This window comes from Narcine bancroftii, chromosome 6, assembly GCF_036971445.1.
Source record: "Narcine bancroftii isolate sNarBan1 chromosome 6, sNarBan1.hap1, whole genome shotgun sequence".
In the NCBI taxonomy this organism is placed as follows: Eukaryota; Metazoa; Chordata; class Chondrichthyes; order Torpediniformes; family Narcinidae; genus Narcine; species Narcine bancroftii.
This window is the reverse complement of record NC_091474.1, coordinates 125,449,419-125,475,132: the sequence shown is the minus strand read 5'-3', so window position 1 is coordinate 125,475,132 and position 25,714 is coordinate 125,449,419. Positions and strand designations below refer to the sequence as shown.

Here is a 25,714-nt window from a genome sequence, read left to right as displayed (position 1 = left end):
CAGCTTCTTCCCCTCCGCCATCAGATTTCTGAATGGTCAATGAACCAAGATAACTTTTCTCTCTTCTTTTGTTCTAATTATTTGTAAATGTTGTATTTACCGAACTATAATTTATAGCAACTTTCCTCCGGTCATGAGTAATGTTGTTTCTGCTGGAAACCAACAAATTTCATCACATAAGGATGATCAGCCGAATAGATTTCCAAAGCTATGGGAAAAAGGCCAAAATATTTTCAATTGCCTTTCCCTCAACATACTTAGTTGAATGTGGATTCAGTGAGGTAGTTGTCCTTGACAATATCCAGGAACTGACCTGATATCACAAGTGGTGACCTTTAACTCTCACTATCCAGTCTGAAACCTGACATCAAAAAACTTGAACAGGAACATCAGGCTCAAGGAATTTACTATAATTTTCATCTTTTCGGGATTATTTTTATTATCACATCCTCAAGTTTATGCTTAAGGCACCCCAATGACTCATTGTGTACAAACTAAGAATCTTTTTAAAATTTTTGTCACATATATGTTTATGTTTCTTCTTCCCTACATTTTCAATAAGAATTATTTCCTATTTGTTCTGCAATCACAATTCACAGTTTTTACCTCAAGAGTAAAAGCTTTATTTTCTTTTAACCTTGTGTGGTGGTACACCACTGGCCTACTTCAGGGGCCAACCTCTGTACCTGCAGAAGAGCATGGGGACAAGATCACGAAGAGCATGCGGACAAGATCGCAGCTGGCCGGCTGTCAATCAGCTGACCTGAATAGACTAAGCCCCACCCGGTCAGATGTCAATCACCCTCCGGGATATAAGCCAAAGCCGGCCCTTCGAAAACACTCTCAGAGTTTACAGTAGCACAATCTCACGTCTGGCTCTGTGGAAGTTTATGTCGAATAAAACCTGTTGTGCAGTCTTTTGGTTTTGTTGTTTGGTTGTGATGGACAGCACACCGCACCTTGTAACATAATTTTGTTTTTTTATGTAGTTGGTCAGGGAGAAGTACAGAAGAAAGCAACTAAACTTGACTGCTTCTCCCATAAACATTTAGTCCAAAGGGCACCATAGCCAAAATAAATTGAGAACGGCTGAACTGGAGGGTGCCTGAATAGTCAGCAGGGAGCTGGCTATTGGAGGAAGCTGCTAGCCCAGTGCTTGCTCATTCCAAATGTAGTCACCTCCAACAAAGCAAAAGCTGCCTTGGAAAATAAGTCAGCCTTCATCTTTCCTATCCATTTGTGAAAGGCCACCTTCAAGTATCTTCAGCAGAGCTTTGCAAGCTTCCTAAGGCAAAGACATTGAGGGCGCTGGTCACTGCAACAGCTGCTGCTACAGTTGTAGTTTGCTCTAATATGCTGCAGCTATCTGCAGCATAGACAAGATGCACTGAACCCTCTCAGGCAAGGAAGTTCTAAGACTGCAAGGATGCTCAGATTGAGCTTGAGGACCCTGTACAACTGCAAAAGAGAACTCAATTGATCCTCTTTGCTTTGGAACTGAAAGGAAGTAAGGAACAGCCGGCTTCTGCTCCAAGGATCCTTGCTGCTGCTTTTCCTGCTCATTTATTATCATAATGCAAACAGCACCCATGGGTGCAATCTCTATTTTATAAATGGGCATCCCTGAAATTTGAAAAATGAACAGCAAAATTGACAAACTTAACTACATTTCTGACACAGTTTCCTCCAATCTTTTCTAAGTAACTTCCAAGCAAAACTTTAGCAAGTCACTGTGGAACCTACATGGCAACAGAATTCATTAAAAAGGGAATGCAGGAAATACTCATCTATGCCTGGGGAAACAGAGTTAACAACCCAGGCCATTAACCTTTTCCTATTCATTGCAGATTTTCTCAAACATATGACATTGAATTGATTAAACTGTCTCTCCCAGGAAGTTAAGCTTTATGGCACATTTCTAATGAACCTTCACCTTAGCATATTAAGCCCAGTTGTTAAACTCCAACCCCTCCATCCCACCCCAAAGTAAGTGAGGGAACACAAGACAGAACATGATGTTGGTTTTGTTTAGATTTCTTGTCAGAGTACATACATGACATCACATACAAACCTAAGATTCTTTTTCCTGTGGGTGAGGCAGAATTACCACTTATTGGTAGTGCAAAAAAAATCTATACATGCAAACAAATAAAGAAATGTAAACGACAGAGAGGAAAATAAAATCAATAAAGTGCAAAAGCAAGAGTCCTTAAATGAATCCCTGATTGAGTTTGTCATTGAGGAGTCTGATGGTAGAGGGGTAGCAGGTGCTCCTGAACCTGATGATGCAAGTCTTATAGCACCTACACCTCTTTCCTGACGGTAGTAGCGAGAACAGAGCGGGAGCTGGGTGGTGTAGGTCCTTGATGGTTGCTACTGCTCTCTGATGCCAGTGTTCCCTGTAGATGTTTTTGATGCTGAAGATGGTTTTGCCTGTGATGTCCAGGGCTCTGTTCACTTCCTTTTGGAGGCCACTTCAGGTGTATTGAATACTGGAGTGTGATGCAGCTGGTCACACACTTTCTGGAGAAATTTGCCAGGGTTTCCGATGTCATATCAAACCTCCACAAACTCCCAAGGAAGTAGAGGTGCAGGTGTGCTTTTTTCACGATGCCATTAGTGTGTTGGGTCCAGGAAAGATCCTCCGAGATAGTGACTCACAAGAACTTAAATTTGCTCACCCTCTCCACCTCTGATCTGATTACTGATTTACTCTCTGATCCCCCAATGTTCACTGGATCGTACACCTCTGGCTTTCCCTTTTCTGAAGTCATCAATCAGCTCCTTGGTTTTGGTGACATTGAGTGCAAGGTTTTTGTTGGTCGATAATTCAGCCAAGTTTTTAGTCTCCCTTCTGGATGCTGACTCTTCTCCCCTTTTTATACAACCCACCTACCGTGATATCGTCAGTGAATTTGGAGATGGTGTTGTTGATGTTATACCGAGTCACACAGTCGTAGGCGTAAAACATTGACTCTCCTTTTAAAACTCCTGGCCATCCTTATCTCTGCATTGTAAATGGATTTTCATCAATATAAGTTCAAAAGTTTCAATATTTTTATCGCACTGTCAATTTTTTAGTCTTATTTCCTCATTGTTTTTGCTCTAGGCTTTCGTACATTTTTTTAAAGATGCTGATTGCAGTCCCTCCTCAATGCTTTATGCTTGTCTGCTTTAGAAGCTTTTCTCACCATTTGCATCACCAGTTTAAGCGTTCAGATGCTTCAGCCAATGCCTCACCAATAATTAGAGTCACAGAATGAAGGTGAATGCAGGTGAAAACTCCCCGTACCAGGGAACATTCATAGCACGAGGGAACAAAGAGAAGGCGGAGGGACTCAGCAGGTCAAGGAACATCCATGGTGGGAACCATTTCGGGTTGGGATCTTTTATCGAGACTCAGGGCGAAGATGTTATCCACCCTCTTTTTCAATAGTTATATCATGCCTAGTGAAATTTCTTCAATACAACCCGCCACTAATTGAATCATCAAGGCCTTGGACAAGTTCTAGACATATTATATGGTAGAAATTCAACAAGTCAATTGAAGGACTTCAAATCAAAAGTGTCAATATTTTTACAAATCTCCCTGCACCCATTTAGGTCAATGAGATCAGTGAGACCCAAGAGCCCAGACTGAGGATTAGTCCCGGAAGAATGAAGGGGGAAGTTGCAAATGATACTTTGATGCGGAAGGTTATTAAAAAGGGAATGATTCACTATAAGGATAAGGCTATAACATCACATAAAGGGGATTTGGGTAAGTAGTGAACAATGAGTGAACAAAGAGAATCAGCAAGTTAGGCACCATCCATGGAGAGAAATAGAATCAGAATTTATTGCAAGGAACATGTCATGAAATGTGTTGCTTTGCAGCAGCGTCACAGGGCAAACATGTATATAAACCACCTTACAAAATAAATAAAAATAGTGCAAGAAAAAATCAAAGTAAGGCAGTGTTTGTGGTTCACTGGTGTCAGTGGGGAAGAAGCTGCCTTTGTGTCACTGAGTGGGCTCCTGTACCTTTTCCCCCAATGGTAGCAGAGTGAAGTGGGCATGGCCTGTGTGGTGGAGGTCCTTTAGGATAGAGGCTGCTTTCTTACGGCACCACTCTTTACACATGCCCTCAATGGAGCCTGTGATGTCGCAGGCCGAGTTAACAACATTGGAGATTTTTCTTGTGCTGAGCGTTGGCACCTCCGTCTCAAACTGTGATGCAACCAGCCAGAATGCTCTCCATGGTAAACTTGTAGAAGTTTTTGAAAGTCTTCGGTCAGTGACATACTGAATCTCCTTAAACTCCTCACAAAGTATAGCCACTGAAGAGCCTTCTTTGTAATTGCACCGACATGGAGGTTCCAGGACAGATCCTCAGAGATGTTGACACCTAGGAATTTGAAGTTCCTGACCACGTCCATTGCTGACCCCTCGATGAGGACTGGGGTCATTTCCTCCTGAAGTCCACAATCATCTCCTTGGATTTACTAATGTTGAGTGCAAGGTTATTGTTGTGACACCACTCAACCAGCAGCTCTATCTCCCTCCTGTATGCTTCAGTCAATGTTCTGGGACAGGACCCTTATCACTCTCAATAAAGGACCTCAAGTGAAAAGTTGAGGCCTGATAATAAGTCCTGACCTGAAATGTAGAACTCCTTGTTTGCTCAAAATTGCAGCATCCGTAATTCTGACTATTGAATAATGTTTGATTGGTGACCTGCCAAGTGTTTCCTTATCCACAAAGCCCTTTTTGTGCTACATTACCAATGGTAAAACCTCAGCCTCTCTGTTTCTAATGGGCATAAATAAAATGACAGAAGTCTCATGCTGAATGCAACACTTTATGAACATGCATAATGCACAAAGTCAAGTTGATGGGTGCAGTTAAACGCTCACATTGTTTGCCAGCAGCCAATGGTGTGAACATCCTCTGCAGTTAATGAATAGTTCCCAGAGAGAGATTCAGATCCACATTATGAGCCACATTTTATGGTCGATCAGTGGAGAAATATAAAAATGAAACTCCATAAGTTGTAAAAGTTAATTTTCAACATTGGAGAAATTGTCTGGATATAAACTAAGATTTACCACAAAGTTAACAACATTTGAAAAAAAAACACAGGTAGGAAGAAGCCCTAAGCTATTCTGGCAGGTTTTCTGCCCACAGTGGGAGCATCAAAATGATTCCTAGCAGAATAAAATGGAAGACTGGGATACCAAGGCAGCATCTTTCCCATTCCCCATTCAGCTGCCTCTGGGGCACTTTATGGTCTTTCTGCTCAATTCAGTCTAGGAATTCTGAATGCCAACAGCCACTTTAACACAAACTCCAGGCAATCAGCTTTGTGAAAGGGCCTACGTGTGGATTTCAAGTATTGCTGGGGTCGTACTGAGCACTGTTCAATAACTGGAAGAGCCTCGTGTCCCATTACTCCATTGGAGAGGATCAAGGACCATGCTATGAAAAGGCAGTGACCAACATCTATCCTAATTCATCTGCAGGCAGCAAGCAAGATAAAAGCAAGGAAAGGGAGGAGGAGGTGGGAAAGGAGGGGAAAAAGTAGGAGGGGAGGGGGAGAAGGCAAGTAGTGGGGAGGAGAGAGAAGGAGGGAAGGCAAACACTCCTATAAACAGTTAAAGGATCCAGGAATTTGCACATGGAAACACTTTCATTGTAGCAGGAGGATAACTAAGCATGCAGCTGCTGTTAGTGGCATTCCCAAAGACCATGTGAGCAGATACTGGATACCTATATTTCCAGGAGGTGTATATCCTGAAGAGCTTCTGTTTATTACTAAATGGCTTACTGGGAAGTGAGGGGAAATAGAGGAGCATTTTAAAAGCTGACCAATGCACCAAACAGTCTGAGCAATTACGTCTAACAATTATGATTTCATCCTCCTTTTATCACTTTTCACAGTAATCTAGCATTGAACAATGCTAAAAGTAAAAGTATTCCAGGTCCACATCAGGGTTTAGATCCCTGCTGGTATTTCAGCTCTTGTTGAAGATCTTGTGGTGAGTTTCTAAAATTACCAGTCAGTTTAGAACTGATTGACTATGATAAGGTGTGTTTCATCACATTCTGGGGTGGGTGAAGCAGAATTATAGGTAACACTTAAAGAACATTCCCTTTACTAAAACCCAAGTATACTTGGCCATGTTATGTCCTTGCCCACACCAGTGGGTGAACGAGTTACTGGGCCATTGGTATGTGGTTAGATAACAGATATTTGACCTTTTTACTTGAAGCAAGGACACTGGATGAAGAAGGAGCGGCGAGGAAAGGGGCTGGGGAGGAAGGGAGCACGGGTCTATCTCACTGGCATTTCAGCCACATTTGCCCATTCCCATTAGCCAGAGTCTATGCAAGTTGGTAGCGAGGTTTAAAAAGCCGAGAACCTGAATACAAATTTTGAATTTTTGCACCGTTTCTGTGATTTCATTATAGAGAACAAACCTGGTGAAAGGCTCTCCTTGGTCTTTTCTTCAAGGTTAGTTTGTAAAAAAGAAACAGAGTCAGACAGAAAGTAACAAAAGAAACAGTGATTGAATAATTCCACGCACTGTAAAGGCATGATAACCAACAGAACCCCCTCCCAGCTCAAACCAGGAGAGGTACAGCACTTGTCGATCTCACTCGCAGAAGCTGGGGTAGGTTAAGCAAAATTGCACCAATGCTAGGAGTGGAAAATGGAGAGTCAAAGTTAAACACAGCAGCCACACAAGATCAAAGCATGGGGGAATGAGCTTCACTTCCACAGGGGTGCCAAACACATATTCAAAGGCAAATGATGCATGCTCTAAAGCTGCACTCCTGGGGAGCTGGGGCACCCAGTCACACTGACCCTTCCCCTCCCTCTTTCTCCTCATTTTTACGTTCCCTTCACTATGTGCTCGCTCCCCTCCTCTTCCCCCCATATTTCTCACAATCCTGGTGTGTGTGTGTGTGTGTGTGTGTGTGTGTGTGTGTGTGTGTGTGTGTGTGTGTGTGTGTGTGTGTGTGTGTGTGTGTGTGTGTGTGTGTGTGTGTGGGGAGGGGGGGGGGTGCTTCTGACTCCCTCCCAGAGTGCAGGCATTGTCAGGAAAGCTTTAGCTATCACCTTAAATGCACAGCATGCATGTAAAATGAAAAAGAAACAGAGGATCCAGTTTTCCCTCACCTCCTGGTGATACTATTGGCACAACTGTGTGCAAAACTGTAGCAAAGAACTCTCTCTCTCTCTCACACACACACACACACTCCTTCCCTCTCTCACACATTGTCCCTCTTTCTAGCCTCTCTCATACACTCTCTCTCCCTTCTGTCTCTCTCAAAATCAGACACATGCACATACACTCTTTCTCTCTCTCCCTTCCCCCTTCATCCCCGTTGCCCTGTCATACACTCCCAGTAGATACCCTTGAAACCTACAGAGTTGTAGCTCATAGGTGGAGTGTGAACATCGAGCTCGATAATGGAATGTGTAAACAGCACTGGATGAAGTGGGCAACAGAAATGGTGCCCTGAGATACACAAATGAACAAACCTATCCTTTCTTTTTTGTGAAAATTGGTTTCAAATTCTTGTGGATATTTTTTTAAGATTAAGAAAAGAACGAATAAAAACTGAAAATACTAGAAAGAGCATATCTGGCAGCATCTGTGGAAGGAGAAACAGAGTTAACAGTTCAGTTCTCTCTTTCCAAAGATGATGCCTGACCTGCAGAACGACTCCTGTTCATGCTTCAGGTTTCCATGTTGGCAGTTGTTCTTTGGAACCTCCCATTATCCTGTTTGAAAACTTCCCATTATCTGACCAAAATGTCCTTTGCACATTTCTCATAACTCTGCTTGACAGTCAGAGCAGTGCGACTTGGTGCAGGGATAACTGGATCCTGCCAATGAACATTCAGACATCTGCAGCTGCACAAGGACATATGGGAACCAGCTTCAAAAAGCATGGAGTAACCACAAGGCAGAGGACAGACGCCAACGTAAAACATCAGCTGCCAGTTTTGTACCTACTTCACAGGGCTGCAGATATGCAAGGCGTTCAAATGCGGCTTCCAGGTTGCTATGGAAACCGAGTTCTCATCATCAGCAGTATAACTATGCCACACATACTACGTGCAGATGTTTTTATATATAGAGAAATAAATAAGGCCGGGAGGGAGAGGGAAAATGGGGGGAAAATGAAACAAAAATGGAAAAGAAAAGCAGATTAGTGAAAACAATCCAAATGACTGGTGCATTCATGATCAAAGCTTTAGATACATGCCTGAGTGGAGATAGGATACTCTCGTAGAATCGCCAGGTTGCCTCCAGGTAAGTGTGATTCCCATCGGTGGAGTAAAACCGCCAGGCAGCCTTGGGTTAAAGGTGGAAGGTGGTTGGGGTGAGAAGAACGTCAACAAGTCAAATGGATCCAGAGGTGGCGTAGATCAAAATCACAAGACAATTCCGGGACAAAATGGTTTCTGATCCTTTGCTTTCATGTGGGGATGCTGGCATGAACTAATACACTCTCACACTTCAACTCATTCCCAGATGACTTTAAACACAATCAAATTGTTTTTTAAAAGTATTTAAACTATACAATAATAAACAAATCAAGTCGCATTGCGAGTAAGTTTCTGTGCTAAAAGAATATTTTTTCAAAGGCTTTAGGTCACATGCACCACCCTGTAGACATTATTAGCTCATGAAGGAATTGTACATATAGTAGGGGAGTGGTCAGATGCCTGAGTTCGAGGCTGTAGTGATAGAGTGCTACCATCAGGAGTAGTCAGTGACAGTGTGTAGCAACTGGGGAATGTTGTATCTTGGGTGGATTCAAAATGGATGCCTCCACATGAGGTCTGGCATATGTAAGTTCTGTCCTTAAGGCTGTTCGCTTAGTTAATACATCTAGTTATTTTAAAAAGAATCAATTTTTTTTATAGTAATAAAAGCAACAGAAGTAAACGTGTACACACTATAGAAGAAATTGCTGTCAGTGATACATTTTTCATGGGCATAGTGGTGCAGGAAGTGAATAGTGTCAAGCAGCATAAATGGACTGTGTCATTGGATATAAATGGAACAAATATTCCTTTCAAGCTAGACACAGGGGCAAAGATCAATTTGATCTCTGAGGATGACATTGGGGCAATGAAGATAAAGCCGTACATCCATGCAAATCCTGTACTGCTCAAAGCCCTCAATTGACAGAGCATTGACACAAAAGGTACATGTAAACTCAGGTTCACAGTAGTCCCAGATGGATATTATTCACTGCTTGGTGACAAACCCTGTGAAAACTTAAACCTAGTCAAGAGGGTGTACCACATTTACAGTGATTATGCACAGAACAGTGTTGAGGAAATACTGCATCAATTTCCCAACATCTTCAAAGGGTTTGGAGTTCTACCATTCACCTATAAGATACAGTTAAAAGAGGACGCACATCCAGTAGTGCATCCCCCAAGGCGGGTTCCAACACCACTAAAAGAAAAGCTTGACCAGGAACTTGACGGAATGGCATCACTAGGGGTCATAAAAACAGTGGAGAAACCCAAAGAATGGGTGAATTCAATGGCATGTGTCAAAAAGAAGAACGGTGACCTAAATGTGTGCATTGACCCAAAAGACTTGAATGCCAATATAAAGAGGAACATAATCAGATTCCAACCAGGGATGAAATTACAAGTGAAGTGACCAGTGCAAAGTTTTTCTCTAAATTGGATGCACCCCAGGGCTTCTGGTAAATAAAACTGCATGATGATAGCACAAAATACTGTACATTTAATACACCATTTGGCCAATACTCCTGTCTGATTAGGCCTTTTGGAATTTCCTCAGCTCCGGAAGTGTTCCACAGTACAGTGGAGCACATCATAGAAGGCATAAATGGGGTACATGTGTACATGGATGACATGATCCTATGGGGATCCATACAGGAGCAGCACAATGAGAGGCTCATCAAAGTGCTATAGCACATCCAGAAGTATGGATTAAAGTTAAACAGAGAAAACATCAGTTTGGTGTGAAGGAAATCACCCTTTTGGCAGATAAGCAGTCAGAGGCAGGTGTAGATCCAGACAAGAGCAAGGTGAAAGCAATTTTAGAGATGCCCGACCCACTGACAAAAAAGGTATATTGAGATCAATTTCACTGGTAAATCCATACCAAACCTGTCTTCCAAAACAATGTACCTAAAGAAATTATTACAGGAAAAATGTGAATTCAAATGGACAGACAACCACGAGGAATGGGGACAATTGAAGATCATTCTAACTATAGAACCAATACTTTTGATGTTATTTGATGGATCCAGATTGGCAAAACTATCCACGGACACTTCAAAAGATGTAGGAGAAGATTGGAGGCCAGTAGCATATGCATCAAGGATGATGGCAACCTCTGAATGTCGATATGTACAGATCGAGAAAGAGTGTCTAGGTCTGGTCAATGGACTTGAGAAATTCCACAATTATGTGTATGGTTGACCAACATTCATGGCAGAAACAGACCACAAGCCATTAATAGTGATATCAAGAAAAATCTCAATGAAATATTGCCAAGAATCCAAAGACTGATGATGAAGCTACAATGTTATGACTTTGAATTGGTGTTCACACCATGTTAGCTGATGTGTTATCCAGGGCAGAATGAAGCACCCAATGAGAGTTCCACAGAGACAGATGTGAATCTCCATGTGAAGCTGATTACTGTATATCTTCCCGTATTGGACATGAAATCCAAGCAGATCACAGCTGAAACAGAAAAGGACACAGTTCTACAGAAAGTCATCAAGGATCTGAATAGTCTAGAGGTGAATGTCAGTCATACTATAAAATCAGAGCTGAGCTGAGTGTTGCCAACGGGCTTCTACTTAGTCAAATTGTCATTCCTCAATCACTGAGGCAAGAGATGTTGAAAAGGGTGTATGAGGGGCATCCTGGAATTGAAAAATGCAAGAGGAGGGCCAGAACAGCTATATATTGGCCAAAGATAAATGCTGACATTGACCTGTTTGAAACCATGCAAAGCAGACAAAGGAACCCATGATTATAAATGATGTACCAGCAGGACCATGGCAGAAAGTTGGGATTGATCTGTTCCACATGGAAGGAAAGAATTACTTGCTGGTTATTGATTATCTATCGATCTATCCAGAGATTGCGCTGCTTCTTAGCATGCCTGCTGCTTGTTTGATCCAATATATGAAATCGATCTTTGCAAGACACGGAATTCCTCAAATTGTCTGCAGTGACAATGGACCATGCTACAGTTGTAGAGAATTTCAGAACTTTGCAGAAGAGTATGATTTCCAACGTGTGAGTTCAAATCCTCTGCATTCACAGTCAAATGGTAAAGCAGAGAAAGGAGTTCACATAGTTAAACAGCTGCTCAAGAAAGCACTAAACAGTGAGTCAGATCCATATCTAGCTATATTGAGTTACAGAGCTTCACCACTTGAACAAGGCATGTCACCTGCTGAGATTCTGATGGGACATAGACTACGCACAACATTTCCCTACTCTGCAGACCCAAACAAGAACCGAGATGTCGAACAGAAACAGAAGCATCTGCAAGGGAAACAAAAGGCAAAGTATGACAAGTGAGTGAGAAGCTTATGGCCACTGGTACAACACGACACAGTGAGACTCAGAGATTCCATCACTTGGGACAAAAAGACTACTGTTCTAGGAGAAATAATCCAAGATCCTACACTGTCAGAACAGAGGAGGGTCAAATACTGAGGAGGAATCAAAGGAGCCTGTGGAAAATGCCAGAGATACTGCAGGAACAGGTAAATGTAGAGGATTCAGCCTGCACAGAAACAGAGGAAACACCACCCATGTTAGACATCTCAAGGAAAGAGTATGTAGTAATGCAGTGCTACCACCAGGAGGAGTTGGAGATTGAGTGTGTTGCATCTTGGGTGGATTCAAGATGGATGCCTCCACATGAGGTCTGGCATGTGTATGTTTTGTCTTTAGGGCTGTTTGCTTAGTCAATAAATATAGTTGTTTTAAAAAGAACCCAAGTTTCTTTATTTTAATAAATGAGACATCACGCTGGACCACTAATCCAGAGACACAAGTTCAGCACTACTTACAATTCAAGTCATCAAATAAATCTCGATCTAAAGCTACTCAAGGTAAACAAGAGGGTTGTTAGGTTCCAGTCAAGTTTAGCAGGTTTATTAATGCCCGTTAAGGACAGAGATCTGCTGTATATCTCCAAACCAATGAGACTGATCCTAATTATGTCCAAGGACAATCAGGAATGCCAATAAATACTGACATCTCCAGCACAGAAAGGCCTTTCTAATGTTCTTCTCATCACTCAAGTGATCCATTAGAACCAGGTCACTTATATTTGAAACAATTTCTGGGTTGAAATAAACCTAGCTGAATGCTGCAATGGTACTGATAGAAAGGGGCTGTGGATGCTGTTATCTAATTACTAATAACCGATAAAAATTGATAAGGGTCACTCCTGAGTAATAATCAGTGTGTCTCAAAGATCTGTGGAGGGAGTCTCAACAGATATAGAGCTATTCATTTCCTTTTACATCCCAGGCCAGACTTAACACATCAAATTGTGCAGTTATAAACTTAAAGAAAGATTTGCCAAATTGTATTTGTAGTGATCTTTGCAGTGGGGAGACAAGAGGCCAATTAGCATCTCAGGATGAATTTGTAGTCATTTTTTATTCATCTAATTTGTCTCCCTTAATAACCCAAACCCAACTTCGTTTTGACGGCCTCCTTAATTTCCACCGGTCTTTGTGTGAAGCAGTACTTCCTCAACAATAAGGTTTCTCAACAATAGGTTCACCACCAGGGGAAATAATTGTTCTTCAGCTACATGGGCAAATCTCTTAATCATCTTTAACACTGCAATGAGATCTCCTTTTAATTTTCTATACTCAAGGGAAAACAAGCTTAGTCCATGAAACATGCCCTCACAATTTAATCAATTTCCTCCCCTGCAATGAAAGGTGATCCTCACTGGAGCTTACTACTATCCAACCCAACACATGGCGCTCTGTTTTGTAACAGCATAAAATAAAATAAAACGGGACATTTTATCACAGCTGATGTGTGTGCTGCACATTGGAATGTTAAAGAAGGCTCAGATTTATGCCGGTATGCTCTGAAGTCTGTGTTACACACTTGGCAGCATTAACAGCTCAGTCACCACTCAGTAACTGCAACTCACTGAGAAAGGATTTTCAAAGCTTAGCGTCTGAAGAATGGACCATTGTGCTCTGAAAGATCTATGTGGGGAACAAGAGGAAGTCTCCATGGATATGTGCATTAGCTGCCTTCTTCTGCCCAGGTTTAACCCACAGAGCTCTCATTGGAAGGGCGAGAGTGTTAGTATAGCAATTAGCACAAGACTATTACTGTGGATTACATAGATTCAACTGGTGCTATCCATAAGGAGTTTGTACGTTCTCTTGTGTCTGCAGGGTTTCCTCTGGGTGCTCCAGTTTCCTCTCCCATCCTGTCAAAATGAACGGGATTTGAAAGTTAATTGGTATATTTCGATGGCAGGAGCTTGTGGGCCTGAAGGGGCTGTTATCCTGAATATCAGGGTGACTGAATATAAAAGTCCTATTACTGAAATGGTTTTGGGACTGTGGCAACTAAAGCATATGAATATAAATGAACAAAAATAAAAACGTCAACTTTGTGTATCCAATATCGTTCTTGATTCTGTGGACTGTACTTTAAGGTACTTTATTTCCTATGCATCCAAATTAGAAATTGGGCTTTTTAAATATTTCTATACCCAGGCAAAGTTGTAGACGATTCCTGCTTTGGAGTGACAGTGTGTGAGGAGCATGGTGAGTAACTGTTGGCAATGTCAGCATTTATTACCCTTCCAAATTCTCCTTTAAAAAGGTTGCATTGATCTCAAGTGAAAGTAATCCTATTTTGATTGCCAACAAATGGAATTGAAAACTGGAATTCTCATCAAACATCTCCACTCCTGACCTCATAATCGGCTAGATACAATCAGTGAAGCAGCTGTCAGCGGATAATCCTGAGGAACTCCTGTAGTGATGAATTAAAACTGAGATGATGGGCCTTAAACATTGAGTTGTGCTTCTCCCAAGTTTGTACTGTTTTAGCCAATCATTCTCTCTCTCTTTCTCAGTTTTGGTGTCAAGGATGGCCAGTCTCACTTAAGCTTTAGAATTCAATTACTTGTTCAAATTTGGGACAAAGCCATAATGAGATCTGTCACACATTAGTTGAACACAAACATTCTGTATGTGGTTAGTGTCTTTCTGCATGAGTGTTACTTTGTGTACATGTGTTATTGTAAACTGTATGTGTAACGGTATGATCAATAAGCATGGATCACTGATGTTAATTAGGTTCAAGAATTCCTCCTGTTACTCTGTCTTACTGAAGTGTGACAGATAATTTCTATTGACCCTTGAGCCTTCACCATTCAGATATATTCTAAAAATCAGTCACAGAGACTTCAGACGTCTTTAAGAAATGTAACTGCTTTTGTCAGAGGATCTTTTTGCCCCTGCCTCATCTGAGTCCCAGATTTCGAACAAACCCACAACAAGGACTACCATCCCTAGCCCCATTGCAATGTTGAGGTGGGAATCTTTCCACGGACTCACCTGGATGAGACTGGCAGCTGGATGTCTCCTCTTCTCAAAATGTTTCTGCCGATGTTGTTCTTGAACTTTTAAGGCAAACCCTGAGCCAAGAATACCCTGTGATAAAAGTCACAAAGGCATGTCAGATCAGCACACTCTAATTGGTTACACGGCCACACAAGCTGCTGGAGGATTGTTTCCTCATTCTTGAGCCCCTCTACTACTTAGATGCAACTGGCTCTGCCTTCCCATTCTAATCCTGCAATGTTTCAATCAGCTCCATCATTTGCATTGTTTGAATGAAAAGGAACCATTTTTCATCCCTCTTCTTTTTCCTTCATACCATTCTGAATCACAGTGAGCATGCAGATGTTACAACTCCATGCAGTGTCTATGTAAACCTTTTAACATTGACCAGCAACAGTGTGGGTTATTGACTGGATTATGAGACCATGACCATGAGATCATGATAGAGGAGTCATAGTCAGGATTCAGCGTACTGCCCTTGAGGCTGCCAATCGATGCTGGCCGTCAAGTGCACAGTCACACAAATCACTCTCTAATCCTGCTTTCTTTTTTATTAACCCGCACGGTTAGCGCAATGCTGTTAGAGCATCAGTGATCGGAATCGTGGTTCTGAATCCCACGCTATCTGTAAGGGGTTTGTATGTTCTCCCCACGTCTGCATGGGTTTTCCCTGAGGTGGGGTCTGGTTTCAAAATGTACTGGGGTTTGTAGGTTAATTGGGGCAGCACAGGTTTGTGGGCAGAAAGTGTTGTATGTCAAAAATTTTTTTAAAAATTAAAAATCACATTTTCTTCTATTTTAATGGATTTAAATGTTCTAAGTTTATGAGGTCCTTTTATCAGTTACTTTTGCAATTGATACGATCATTTGGATCTTGCTTTGTGAGTTTGTGGTTTCTTTTAATGGCAGTGAAATTAAATATACTTACCTGATAACTTCAGAAATTGCAGTATAATAGTTACTTTATTTAAAAATCTTTTTCAATTAGCCATATGTTGTCACTGTTTAAGTTTTGCTACATATTTTTTTCTGTTTGACTGTTATGATATTGAATTTATATATAATAGTTTTATTTTTCTTATATAACTTTTTCTTTATATTCCTTTTTATATATTACCTTGGATTAATTGCTTCTATTTATGTACTATTTCTGTAAAATCCAATAAAAAATATTGAAAAAGAAAATTGAAAAAAAATTAAATTTAAATTCTCATCAGTTCCCCTCTGATCCTGCCACACTGGGGGTAATTTACAGTGGCTAATTAACCGACCAACCTGCACAACTTTGGGATGTGGGAGAAAACCAGAGCACCCAGTGGAAACCCAGGGGAACTCCACACACAGAAAGCACTGGGGGTCAGGATGGAACCTGGATCTCTGGCGCCAGGAGGTAATGTGACAGAATATTTATGGGAGATAAATTGGAAAAGAGAGTAAGTTACATACATATACACTTTAAAACAGATCTTATTTGAAATACTGGAGAATTCATATTCACAATGACTTTGCAGAGAAATTGTAAAGTCTATGGAGACTTCACAAGTAGGTGTTAAATGCTGTCTGTTGATACCTTTTTGGGAGGCTTTTGAAGAGTGTACATAAAGGTCTCTGATGGGTACTTGTTTACCTAAAAACAACAGATGAACCAGAGACTTGACTTCTATTGTTTTCTGGAAAAGGTCAGGTTATTTTGCAAGCACAGGGGCACAGGGGGTTAGTCCAGGAAGCTGGTAATCTCTAACTCTGTGTGTGTGTGTGTGTGTGTGTGTGAGAGAGAGAGGGGGAAAGAGAGAGAGAACAGTGTCAGCCAGGAGAAGTCTATTGGAACTGAAACAGAAGCTCCAGAGTGGAGGGTGGCCTACTCTTGTGTGTAATGCAAGAGGAGAAAATGAGCTGTCTAGTCTTTCTCTTGGAATAAGTGGAACAGAAAGGAACTCTGCAGTAGCCTGAAAGAAAGAGGTTATTATCTGGAGAACCCTGATGGGGCAAGTTTCATCAGCAAGACATTGAGGTGACTAATGGTGGTTCCTCAGTTGTGGAAATCCTAGAACCACACATCTCTCTCTCTGCATACCTACAAGAACCTTCCTGAGTGGTAACCATTTACCTTTCAAGTGCCAAAGCCTGGTGAACTTCATGTTAAATTCTGTGCACAGTGTAAGAATTGCCTGCAACCAGTGAACTTGGAAGAATGAGAAGTAAGATTGGACTGTGAACCAAAGAACTTTTCTAAACATAACACACATTATACAGACGTGCACTTAGAATTAGAAGGGGGGCTATATTAGGTTAAGTTAAGTAAGTTAATAAAAATAGAGCTAAGTTAAAGTTTGATTCTGTTTTCATGTTTAAAGATAATTAAAAGCAATTTTTGTTTCAGTAACCATCTGTCATGGTGAATGTTTATTGCTGCTGGGTTTTGGGGTCCTTTGGGCTCGTAACAGTAACAATTCTACCAACTGCACCTACTGTGCTAACCAAACCAAGACATGGAAAGTTATGAACAACCGAACTTCAAGAAGCTGTCAGATACCACAATCTGTGCAGTATTAAGTTTTATAAGACAATAAGACAAGAAGACATAGGAGCAGAAATAGTCTATGTAGCCCATCGAGTCTGCCCCACCATTCAATCATGAGTTGATCCATTCTCCCACTCCACTGCCCAGCCTTCTCCCCATAACTTCTAATGCCCTGGCTAATCAAGAACCTGTCAATCTCTGCCTTAAATGCACCCAATGACCTGGCCTCCACAACTGCCTGTGGCAAAAAATTTCACAGATCTACCACAAATGCCCTTTAATCCTAAAGTTGTGCTCTCTTGTCCAAGACACTCCCACCATGGGAAACAACCTTTCTAAATCTACTCTGTTCACCCCTTTCAACATTTAATATGTTTCAATGAGATCCCCGCTCATTCACCTAAATTTCACGGCAAGAGCTGCCAAACATATGATAAACTTTTAATTTCCAGAATTATCTGAGAATCTCCTTTGAACCCTCATCAATGACAGCATATCCATTCTTAAATGAGAAGGCCAGAACTGCTCATAATACACCGTGAGGTCTCATCAGTGCTTTATAGAGCCTCAACATCACAGCCCTGGTCATATATTCTATTTCTGTTGAAAGGAATTCCAACCTTGCATTTGCCTTCTTCAACACTGTCTCAACCTGCAAGTTTTGGAAAGCTTCCCTATGAAACACAATGGAACAATACAAGTCTTGGGACTTTCCTCTACACAGAGCAATGCGGCAGAACTCTTGGCATGTTCCCCTGTGCAGAGCAGGGGGGCAGTATAGGCTTTGGAAACATTTCTCTAGGCAGAACAGTCTTGGGAAATTCCCCTACAGGTAGCAATGGGATAGTATAGGTCTTGTGATGTTCCCCTACAGAGAGCAATGGTGCAGTATAATCTTTTGACATTCCTTGACAGAGAGCAATGGGGTAGTATAAGTTTTGAGAAGTTCCCCTGCACAGTTCAATGGAGCAGCATTAATCATGGGATATTCTCCTATGCAGTGTAATGGGCAGTATAAGTCTTGGGAATTTCACCTACACAGAGAAATGGTGTAGTGTAAGTCTTGGGATGTTCCCCTGTATAGAGTAATGGGGTCATATAAGACTATAAGACTTGGGATGTTCTCTTTCACAGAGCAATGGGGCAGTATAAATCTTGGAAAGTTCCCTGACTCAGCAATGGGACATTGCAAGTCTTGAGTAATTCCCCTACACAGCTCAATGGGGCAGTGTAAGTCTTGGGATATTTATCTACACAAACCTATGGGACATTATAGGCCTTGGGACACTTCCCTACACAGAACGGGGCAGTTTAGGTCTTGGGAAATTCCCCTACATGTAGCAATAGGATAATATAGGTCATGCAATATTTCCCTACACAGACTAAGGGGCAGTATAAGTCTTGATAATTTCACCTACACCGAGTAATTGGGCAGTATATGTCTTGGGAAATTCCTCTACCCAGAGTATTGAGGCAGTATATATCTTGGGATGTTCCCCTCTGCAGAGTAGTGCAAGTCTTGGGAAGTACAATTAAAAAGAGCAATGAGGCAGTATCAGTTTTGTGATTTTGCCCTACACAGAGCAATGGGGCAGTCTCAGGTTTGGGACATTTCCTTACATAGTACAATTTGGCAGTATCATTTGGGATGTTCCCCTACGCAGAGCAATGGGACAGTATAAGTCTTAGGACATTCCCCTGCACAGGGAAATGGGACAGTATCAAGTTTGTGACATTCCCCTCTGCAGAGCAGAGGCAGTATAAATCTTGGGGCAGTTTAAGACTTGGGAATTCCTCTTACACAGAGCAATGGGCTGTGTAAGAGGAATATAAGACTTGGGACTTCCCCTCCACAAAACAATGGGGTGGTCTAAATTTTGGGACTTTTCCCTTACACAGAGCGATTGGGTAGTATAAGGCATGGGATGCTCAACTATACAGAGCAATGGAGCAGTACAAGTCTAGGGAAGTTCTTCTACACAGAGCAATGAATTGAACTATATATATTGGGACATGCCCCTCCACAGAGAAATGGGGCAGAGTCAGGTTTGGGATGGTTCCTTACACCAAGCAATGGGGCAGTATAAGTTTTTAGAAGTTACCCTGCACAGCAGAATGGGGTGCTCCCCTACAAATCAGGATGGGACAGTATGTCTTGGAAAGTTCCCTTACTTAGAGCAATGGGGAAGTATAAGTCTTGGGAAGTTCCCTTATACAAAGCAATAGTCCAATATGTTGGGAGCTCCTCGCTCCCAGACCAGTATCTTGTAAGTAATGAAGCAAAAATTAACAAATGTGGGAACGGACAGTTGGCATTTGGGGAAGAAGGATGGCGTAGTGGTTAACGCAATGCCTTTACAATCCCAGAGATCAGCACCTGGGTTTGAATCCACGCTGTCTGTAAGGATTTGGTACGTTCTGCCCATGTCTGTGTGGTTTTTCCCAGGGGCTTCGGTTTCATCCCACCATTTGAAACATCTCAGGGGTGGAGGTTAATTGTGCAAATTGGGTGGCATGGACTTGTGGGCCAAAATGGTCTGTTACTGTGCTATATGTTTAAATACAAAATTTTAAAAAAATTAACATTTTAAAATTTAAATTTAAAAAAGAAAATAATAATGAGGCAAACGGTCATCAAAAGGGGAACTAAACTAAAGCCATCCAGTGGGAACTGTTGAACAAAATATCCCAGGCCAGGGAGTGGGGTGGGGGGGGGGGGTGGTATGAATAATACATATGTTAAAACAAAACAAACCTGACAATGGATAAAATGCAAACGTGAAGTGGGAGAAAGGAGAATGTTTACAACAAAATAGAGGCACAAAAGGGTCCAGGGATCAGGGACAACCCATTGATGTATGAAAGTGGGGGGGGGGGGGGAATTTGGAGAAGAAAATTACTTTGCTTAGTTCTGCAATAACTTACTGAATGTAAATTATAGCAAAGAACTGAATGCAAATAAACATTTTACAGGATTTGATGAGATACATTGGGTTGAAAATCCATAAATTTCTGAGCTGGTGAAAATCTGACTGACTCTCTGAAACATTTTTTTTGGCTATGTTCCCTTTCGAACTTTGCTCAAAGTTTATGTGACCCGCTCCTTGTGAAGTAGTCAAGTCCATACCTCTTTTCTACCCCCTATACACCTTGGGCGTTCTTTATTAAGGATTTCAGTCTACGGGTCCACTTCAATGAACTTTAACTCCGAAGCATCTGAATGGTTCCCTCTTAGAATGGCTGCTCTAAAACTCTTTCTCCCACTTCACGGCTTTCCAAGAAAGCACATGGTATGCCATAGGCAGTTCCAGGAGTACATGTTCTTCTCTTGCCTGGTCCAAGGTACAAACTCTTCACTGGGGAATTCCTGAGATGCCAACTGTCTGACACTACCCATGGATCTGGATGACTCCCACTTGAAGTACTCTCATCCATTCCAGGATGTGAAGGTGTAACATGATTGATAGTAGTTGGAGCACAAACGTGCTTTTATTAGCTTACAATTAACAGTCGGTATCTACAATGGTCTTCATGTAAATTGGAGGTAAGGTGGGAAAACAGGGTTTATATTGGGACCAATGAGGGTGCAGCCAAGAGGAGGGGCCAGTCATCTAATCTACCCATAGACAGTGAATTCCAGTTCACTGCATTCACCCCTTCCTTCAGAAGAGAAGCTGCGGGTGAATACAGAGACCATGTTCAGCCACTCGAGCTTTTTACAATTATTCACAAGTTGAGTCTGTCGGGGGCTGGGTTATTCTAGACTTTGCTCCTTCAGAGCTTCCTGTTGTCTTAGATACTGGGACTCAAAGGGGGGGCTGAAGGGTTCAGGGTCCAATGGTTGCATGGTTGGAACTATGTCATCCAGAACCCTACATAGGGTATTTGGAGGTTCCAGGCCAATTGTGGGCATTGGGACCTCAGTTCGTGAAGGTGCCAGGTCTCTGATCGAGACAGTAGCCTCTCTGCCATCTGGGTATGCCACAAAGGCATACATCGGATTTGCTTGCACTAGATGCACTCTCTCAACCAGGGGGTCTGGTTTGCTTCTCCTTGCATTCTTTTTCAGCAGGACTGGCCCTGGTGTCACTAAGTGTGACAGTTTATGTTATATTTTATATTGTATATAGATATGTTTTAAAGGAGATCAATTGTGGCAGGTTTTTTAGTTTAAGTCACATACAAACACTTCAGAACAGATCTCATTTAAAATGCCAAAGCTCTGCTCAAGCCAGACAGTCCAGACTCCCAGTGCCTTTGCAGAAACTTTGGAGAATGCCTATAAGGATTTCACAAGTAGGTGTTAATTGGACATGTTGTGGAGTAACAGATTATTGTTTTGGAAAGCAACAGATGAACAACTCAGAAGATTAGTTCCGGAGCCTCAGTCTGTCTGAGTGCAGTTGACTGTTCTAAGAGGGTCATGTGGTTTTCTCTGAGTGTGTGTGTGTGTCTGTCTGTGTGTGTGTGTGAGAGAGAGAGAGAGAGAGAGAGAGAGAGAGAGAGAGAGAGAGAGAGAGAAAGAGAGAGAGAGAGACAGAGAGAGAGAGAGAGAGAGAGAATTCAGTTCTACAGCTGGGACTGGAACATGACAAGCTGGCAAGCTTGTGGAAAACCCAATTTTAAAGGCAGGTTGTGAATTCTAAGTTCAGCCTGGTCAAAGCCCTTGTGGTTCATACAAGAGGAGATGGCTGTATGTATAATGTTTCAACTGAAATAAGGGAAACAGAAAATGAACTCTGTGGTGACCTGAAAGAAAAAGGTTATCATTTGGAAAACCCAGATGGGGCAAGTTTCTTTGGCAAGACAGTGAAGTAGTTGATTAGAAGGGATCAGATGTGGGTGTCCAACAATTAACAAATCTCTCTCTGAAAACTGACAAGAACTTTCCTGAATGGTATCCATTTCCCTTTCAAGCACCAAAGCCTGGTTAAATTCATAAATGTTAAATTCTGAGCACAGTATAAGAATTGCCTGAAACCAGTGAACTCGGAGGAGTGAGAATTGAGATAGGACTGTCAAGAACTTTTTTGAACTTGTATACACATTACATACATGTACGCTTAGAATTAGAAGGGGGTTAAGTTAATAGTAATGTTAAAGTTTGATCCTGTTTTCATGTTTAAAGACAATTAAATGCAACTTTTGTTTAAGTAACCATTTGTCTTAATGAATTTCTATTGCTGCTGGGTTTTGGGGTCCATTGGGCTCATAACATTAGTCATGCTGGAAGAGTGATCCCCGATGTGGATTTCCTCGGGAATGCAAACATTAGTTTGTGAAGAGATGCATTGGTCGCGGTGCAGAGAAGCGATTTTACAGAATGGAGGGCGGTGGGCAGAACCTTTTGCCAGTGTGAGTCTAGCCCCTACCGTTGACCAACCGTAATACCTACATCCTTACGGCCATCGAAGAGTACTCCCGCTTCCCATTCGCTGTGCCCCGCCCAGACACCACTGCCACCTCAGTGATACAGGCCCTTCACAGTATTTTCGCCATCTTCAGGTACCCTAATTCCATCCACAGTGATAGGGGGTCCTCATTCATGAGCGCAGAGCTGCAACAGTACCTTCTGGAGTGTGGTATCGCTTCAAGCAGGACCACGAGCTATAACCCACGCGGTAACGGCCAGGTTGAGAGGGAGAATGCCACCATATGGAGAGCAGTTACACTGGCTCTCCGGTCTAAAGGTCTCCCCACCTCTCACTGGTAGGAGGTTCTCACTAGTGCCTTACACTCCATCCGCTCCCTCCTATGTACTGCAACAAATGCCACCCCCCATGAAAGGATGTTCCTTTTCCCGAGGAAATCCGAATCAGGAACCACTGTACCAGCATGGCTCACCGTCCCTGGCCCCGTCCTTTTGCGACGCCACATCCGGCAATCAAAGAACGACCCCTTCGTCGACCGAGTGACTCTACTCCACGCGAACCCACATTACGCCTATGTTGAGTTCCCAGACGGGCGGGAGGACACTGTTTCGGTGCGGGACCTAGCTCAGGACGCGGTAGACCCAGCAAACCCCCCAACCCAACCTTCCCCAACTCTTTATTCTCCAGGCCCCGTGCCGCAACAGAAGGACCAACAGCACCCCAACGACCCGGGCCACCCTGCCGACAAGACTGGGAAATTGAGTGAAGGAGCGGTCGCACCGATGAGCCCGCTGGCGACACCACTCCAGCGACCCCAATCCCGGCACCACAGTGGTCACGACGGATGGTCAGACCCCCTGACCGCTACAGTCCTTAACCTACCCCTTCCTTTCATTCTCTCCCTCGTTTTTTTGTTTTTTTTTCCCAGGGTCAGTTCTCCAAGAAGGGATGAATGTGATAGTACAGATCTATCACCAATGTACATAGTGTATATAGTTACTGTATCTAGACTGTGCTTACAGCGATTGGCTGAGAGCTAAACCACGCCTATTGTCTGGGCTTTATAGGGTTGTGTCCCTAGCCAGGTCGGATCATTCCGGACTGGTCGGCCACCTGTGAAGAGCTCCTGTCTTTTGCTAATAAAAGCCTTGGTTTGGATCAACAAGTCATTGATTCTTTCGATGAGCTGTATTTCACAGATTTCCAAACCTTTGAGTTCTCTTTTTCAATTTGCCTGTTCCCTTGGGGGTTGTAGCTGGTCATCCTGCTTGAAGCAGTGCCTCTTAAGAGCAGGTACTAGTGTAGCTCTTCACTATAAATGATGAGCCCGGTCGCTTTGAACATAGCTGGGATACTCAAACATGGTGAAAATGGAGTGCAGAGCTCTGATGACTGTGAAGATGGTGGTGCCTGGGCAGGGAGTGTCGAACGGATAACGTGAGTACTCATCAATAACATTAAGAAAGTACAGGTTTCCATTGGTGGAAGGAAGGGGCCCCTTGAAATCGACGCCAAGTCGTTCCAAGGGGCGGGAAGCTTTTATCAGGTGCACTTTGTCAGTGTGGTAGAAGTGCGGTTTACACTCAGCACACACCTGGCATGATCCGGTCATCTCCCTGATAAGAGAAGGGCAGGTTCCATGCCTTGACATAATGGGCCATGCAGGTGAAGTGGGTGGTGGAGCTCGTCATAAAGTGACTGCAACTGGCTGGTGTGTGCAGCAGCACAGGTTCCTCAGGACAGGGCATCTGGAGGCTCATTGAGTGGATCAGGCCTATACACTATCTCATAGTTATAGGTGAAGAGTTCAATCCTCCACCTCCCAATCTTGTCATTCTTTATTTGCCCCTGTTCATATTATTGAATGTAAATTCAACGTAAATGTTGATCAGTGAGCAGAGTGAGTTTCCTGCTGGCCAGGTAGTGCCTCCAGTGCCTGATGGTCTCCACAATGGTTTGAGCCTCTTTCTCCACTGAAGGGTTTCAGAACTCGTGGCCTTGTAGGGTGTAGGAAAAGAAAGCTATCGGCCTGCCCGTCTGGTTAAGGGACGTGGCCAGAGCTACATCGGAGGTATTGCTCTCCACCTGGAATGGTGCATTTTCAACCACTGCATGCATGGTGGCCTTAGTGATATAGTCCTAACGTATTTAAAAGCTGCCTGGGCTTTGGCTGATAATGCAAAGGAGGTGGATTTTAAAAGGGGGCTGACCTTGTCTATGTAATGAAAAACCCACAGAGTGTAGTATGAGAAGAAGCTCAGACACTTCCTTAAAGCTTTCATGATCCTTGGGATTGGGAACTTTAAGAGGGGGCACATACACTCGGGGTCTGGAGCAATGATGCCGTTCTCCACCACATAACCCAGGATAGCTAGAATTTTAGTTCAGAACATACACTTACTGGCATTGTACGTGAGGCTCAGGGATTTGGCTGTGTGGAGAAACTTCTGGAGATTGGCGTCGTTTGCCTCCAGGTTATGTCCTCAAATAGTGATGTTGTCGAGATAGGGGAAGGTAGCCCTTAGCCCGTATTTGTGTACCATTTCGTCCATCTGCTTCTGGAAGACCGAGACCCCATTCAGAATACCAAAAGGGACCCTCAGGAACTGATAAAGCTGTCCATCTGCCTCGAATGCTGTGTAGAGACGGTCCTTGGAACAAATCGGTAGCTGGTGATATGTAGCTTTCAGGTCAATGGTTGAATAGACCTACTGCGCAATTTCATTCATCATGCCCGAGAATCGTGGGAGAGGGTATGCATCCAGAATGAAGCGATTAATGGTTTGGCTGTAGTCAATCACTAGCCTGGGCTTTTTTCCCCCTCTCACAACCACCACCTGGGCTCTCCATGGCCTGTTGCTAGGTTCAATTATTTTTTCTTTAAGCAGCCACTTCGTTTCAGCTCAAATACATTTTTGTTCCCCTCCACTGTATCACCTGCTCTTTGTGGCTTCGGCTTACAGTCGGAGGTTAGGTTCTGAAACAATGAGAGGGGTTCGATATTTAGCATGGAGAGACTGCATGTAGCGTTTGGTTTTTGGGACCTTCCGTTCCGCACCGTGATTTGGGGGAGTGGGCCTGAGTACTCCATGGTCACGCTTTTAAGGTGACACAGGAAGTCCAGGCCCAGCAACAGAGGAGCACACAAATCCTCCAATACATACAATTGGAACTTACAAAATTCCCGCCCTTG

At 42.8% G+C, this 25,714-nt stretch overlaps 1 protein-coding gene across 1 annotated transcript in view; it reads right to left on the bottom strand.

Annotated features, from left to right (window-relative positions):
• LOC138736441 (potassium voltage-gated channel subfamily KQT member 5-like) overlaps positions 1-25,714 on the bottom strand; it is a 278,988-nt gene that overhangs the window by 17,342 nt on the left and 235,932 nt on the right. The window contains exons 7-10 of the mRNA XM_069885971.1: positions 14,623-14,718; positions 8,007-8,104; positions 6,460-6,486; positions 5,749-5,805 (exon numbers count right to left, since the gene is read on the bottom strand). Of these exons, the coding sequence (XP_069742072.1) occupies positions 5,749-5,805; positions 6,460-6,486; positions 8,007-8,104; positions 14,623-14,718 (278 nt within the window). The remainder of the gene's footprint in view (positions 1-5,748; positions 5,806-6,459; positions 6,487-8,006; positions 8,105-14,622; positions 14,719-25,714) is intronic.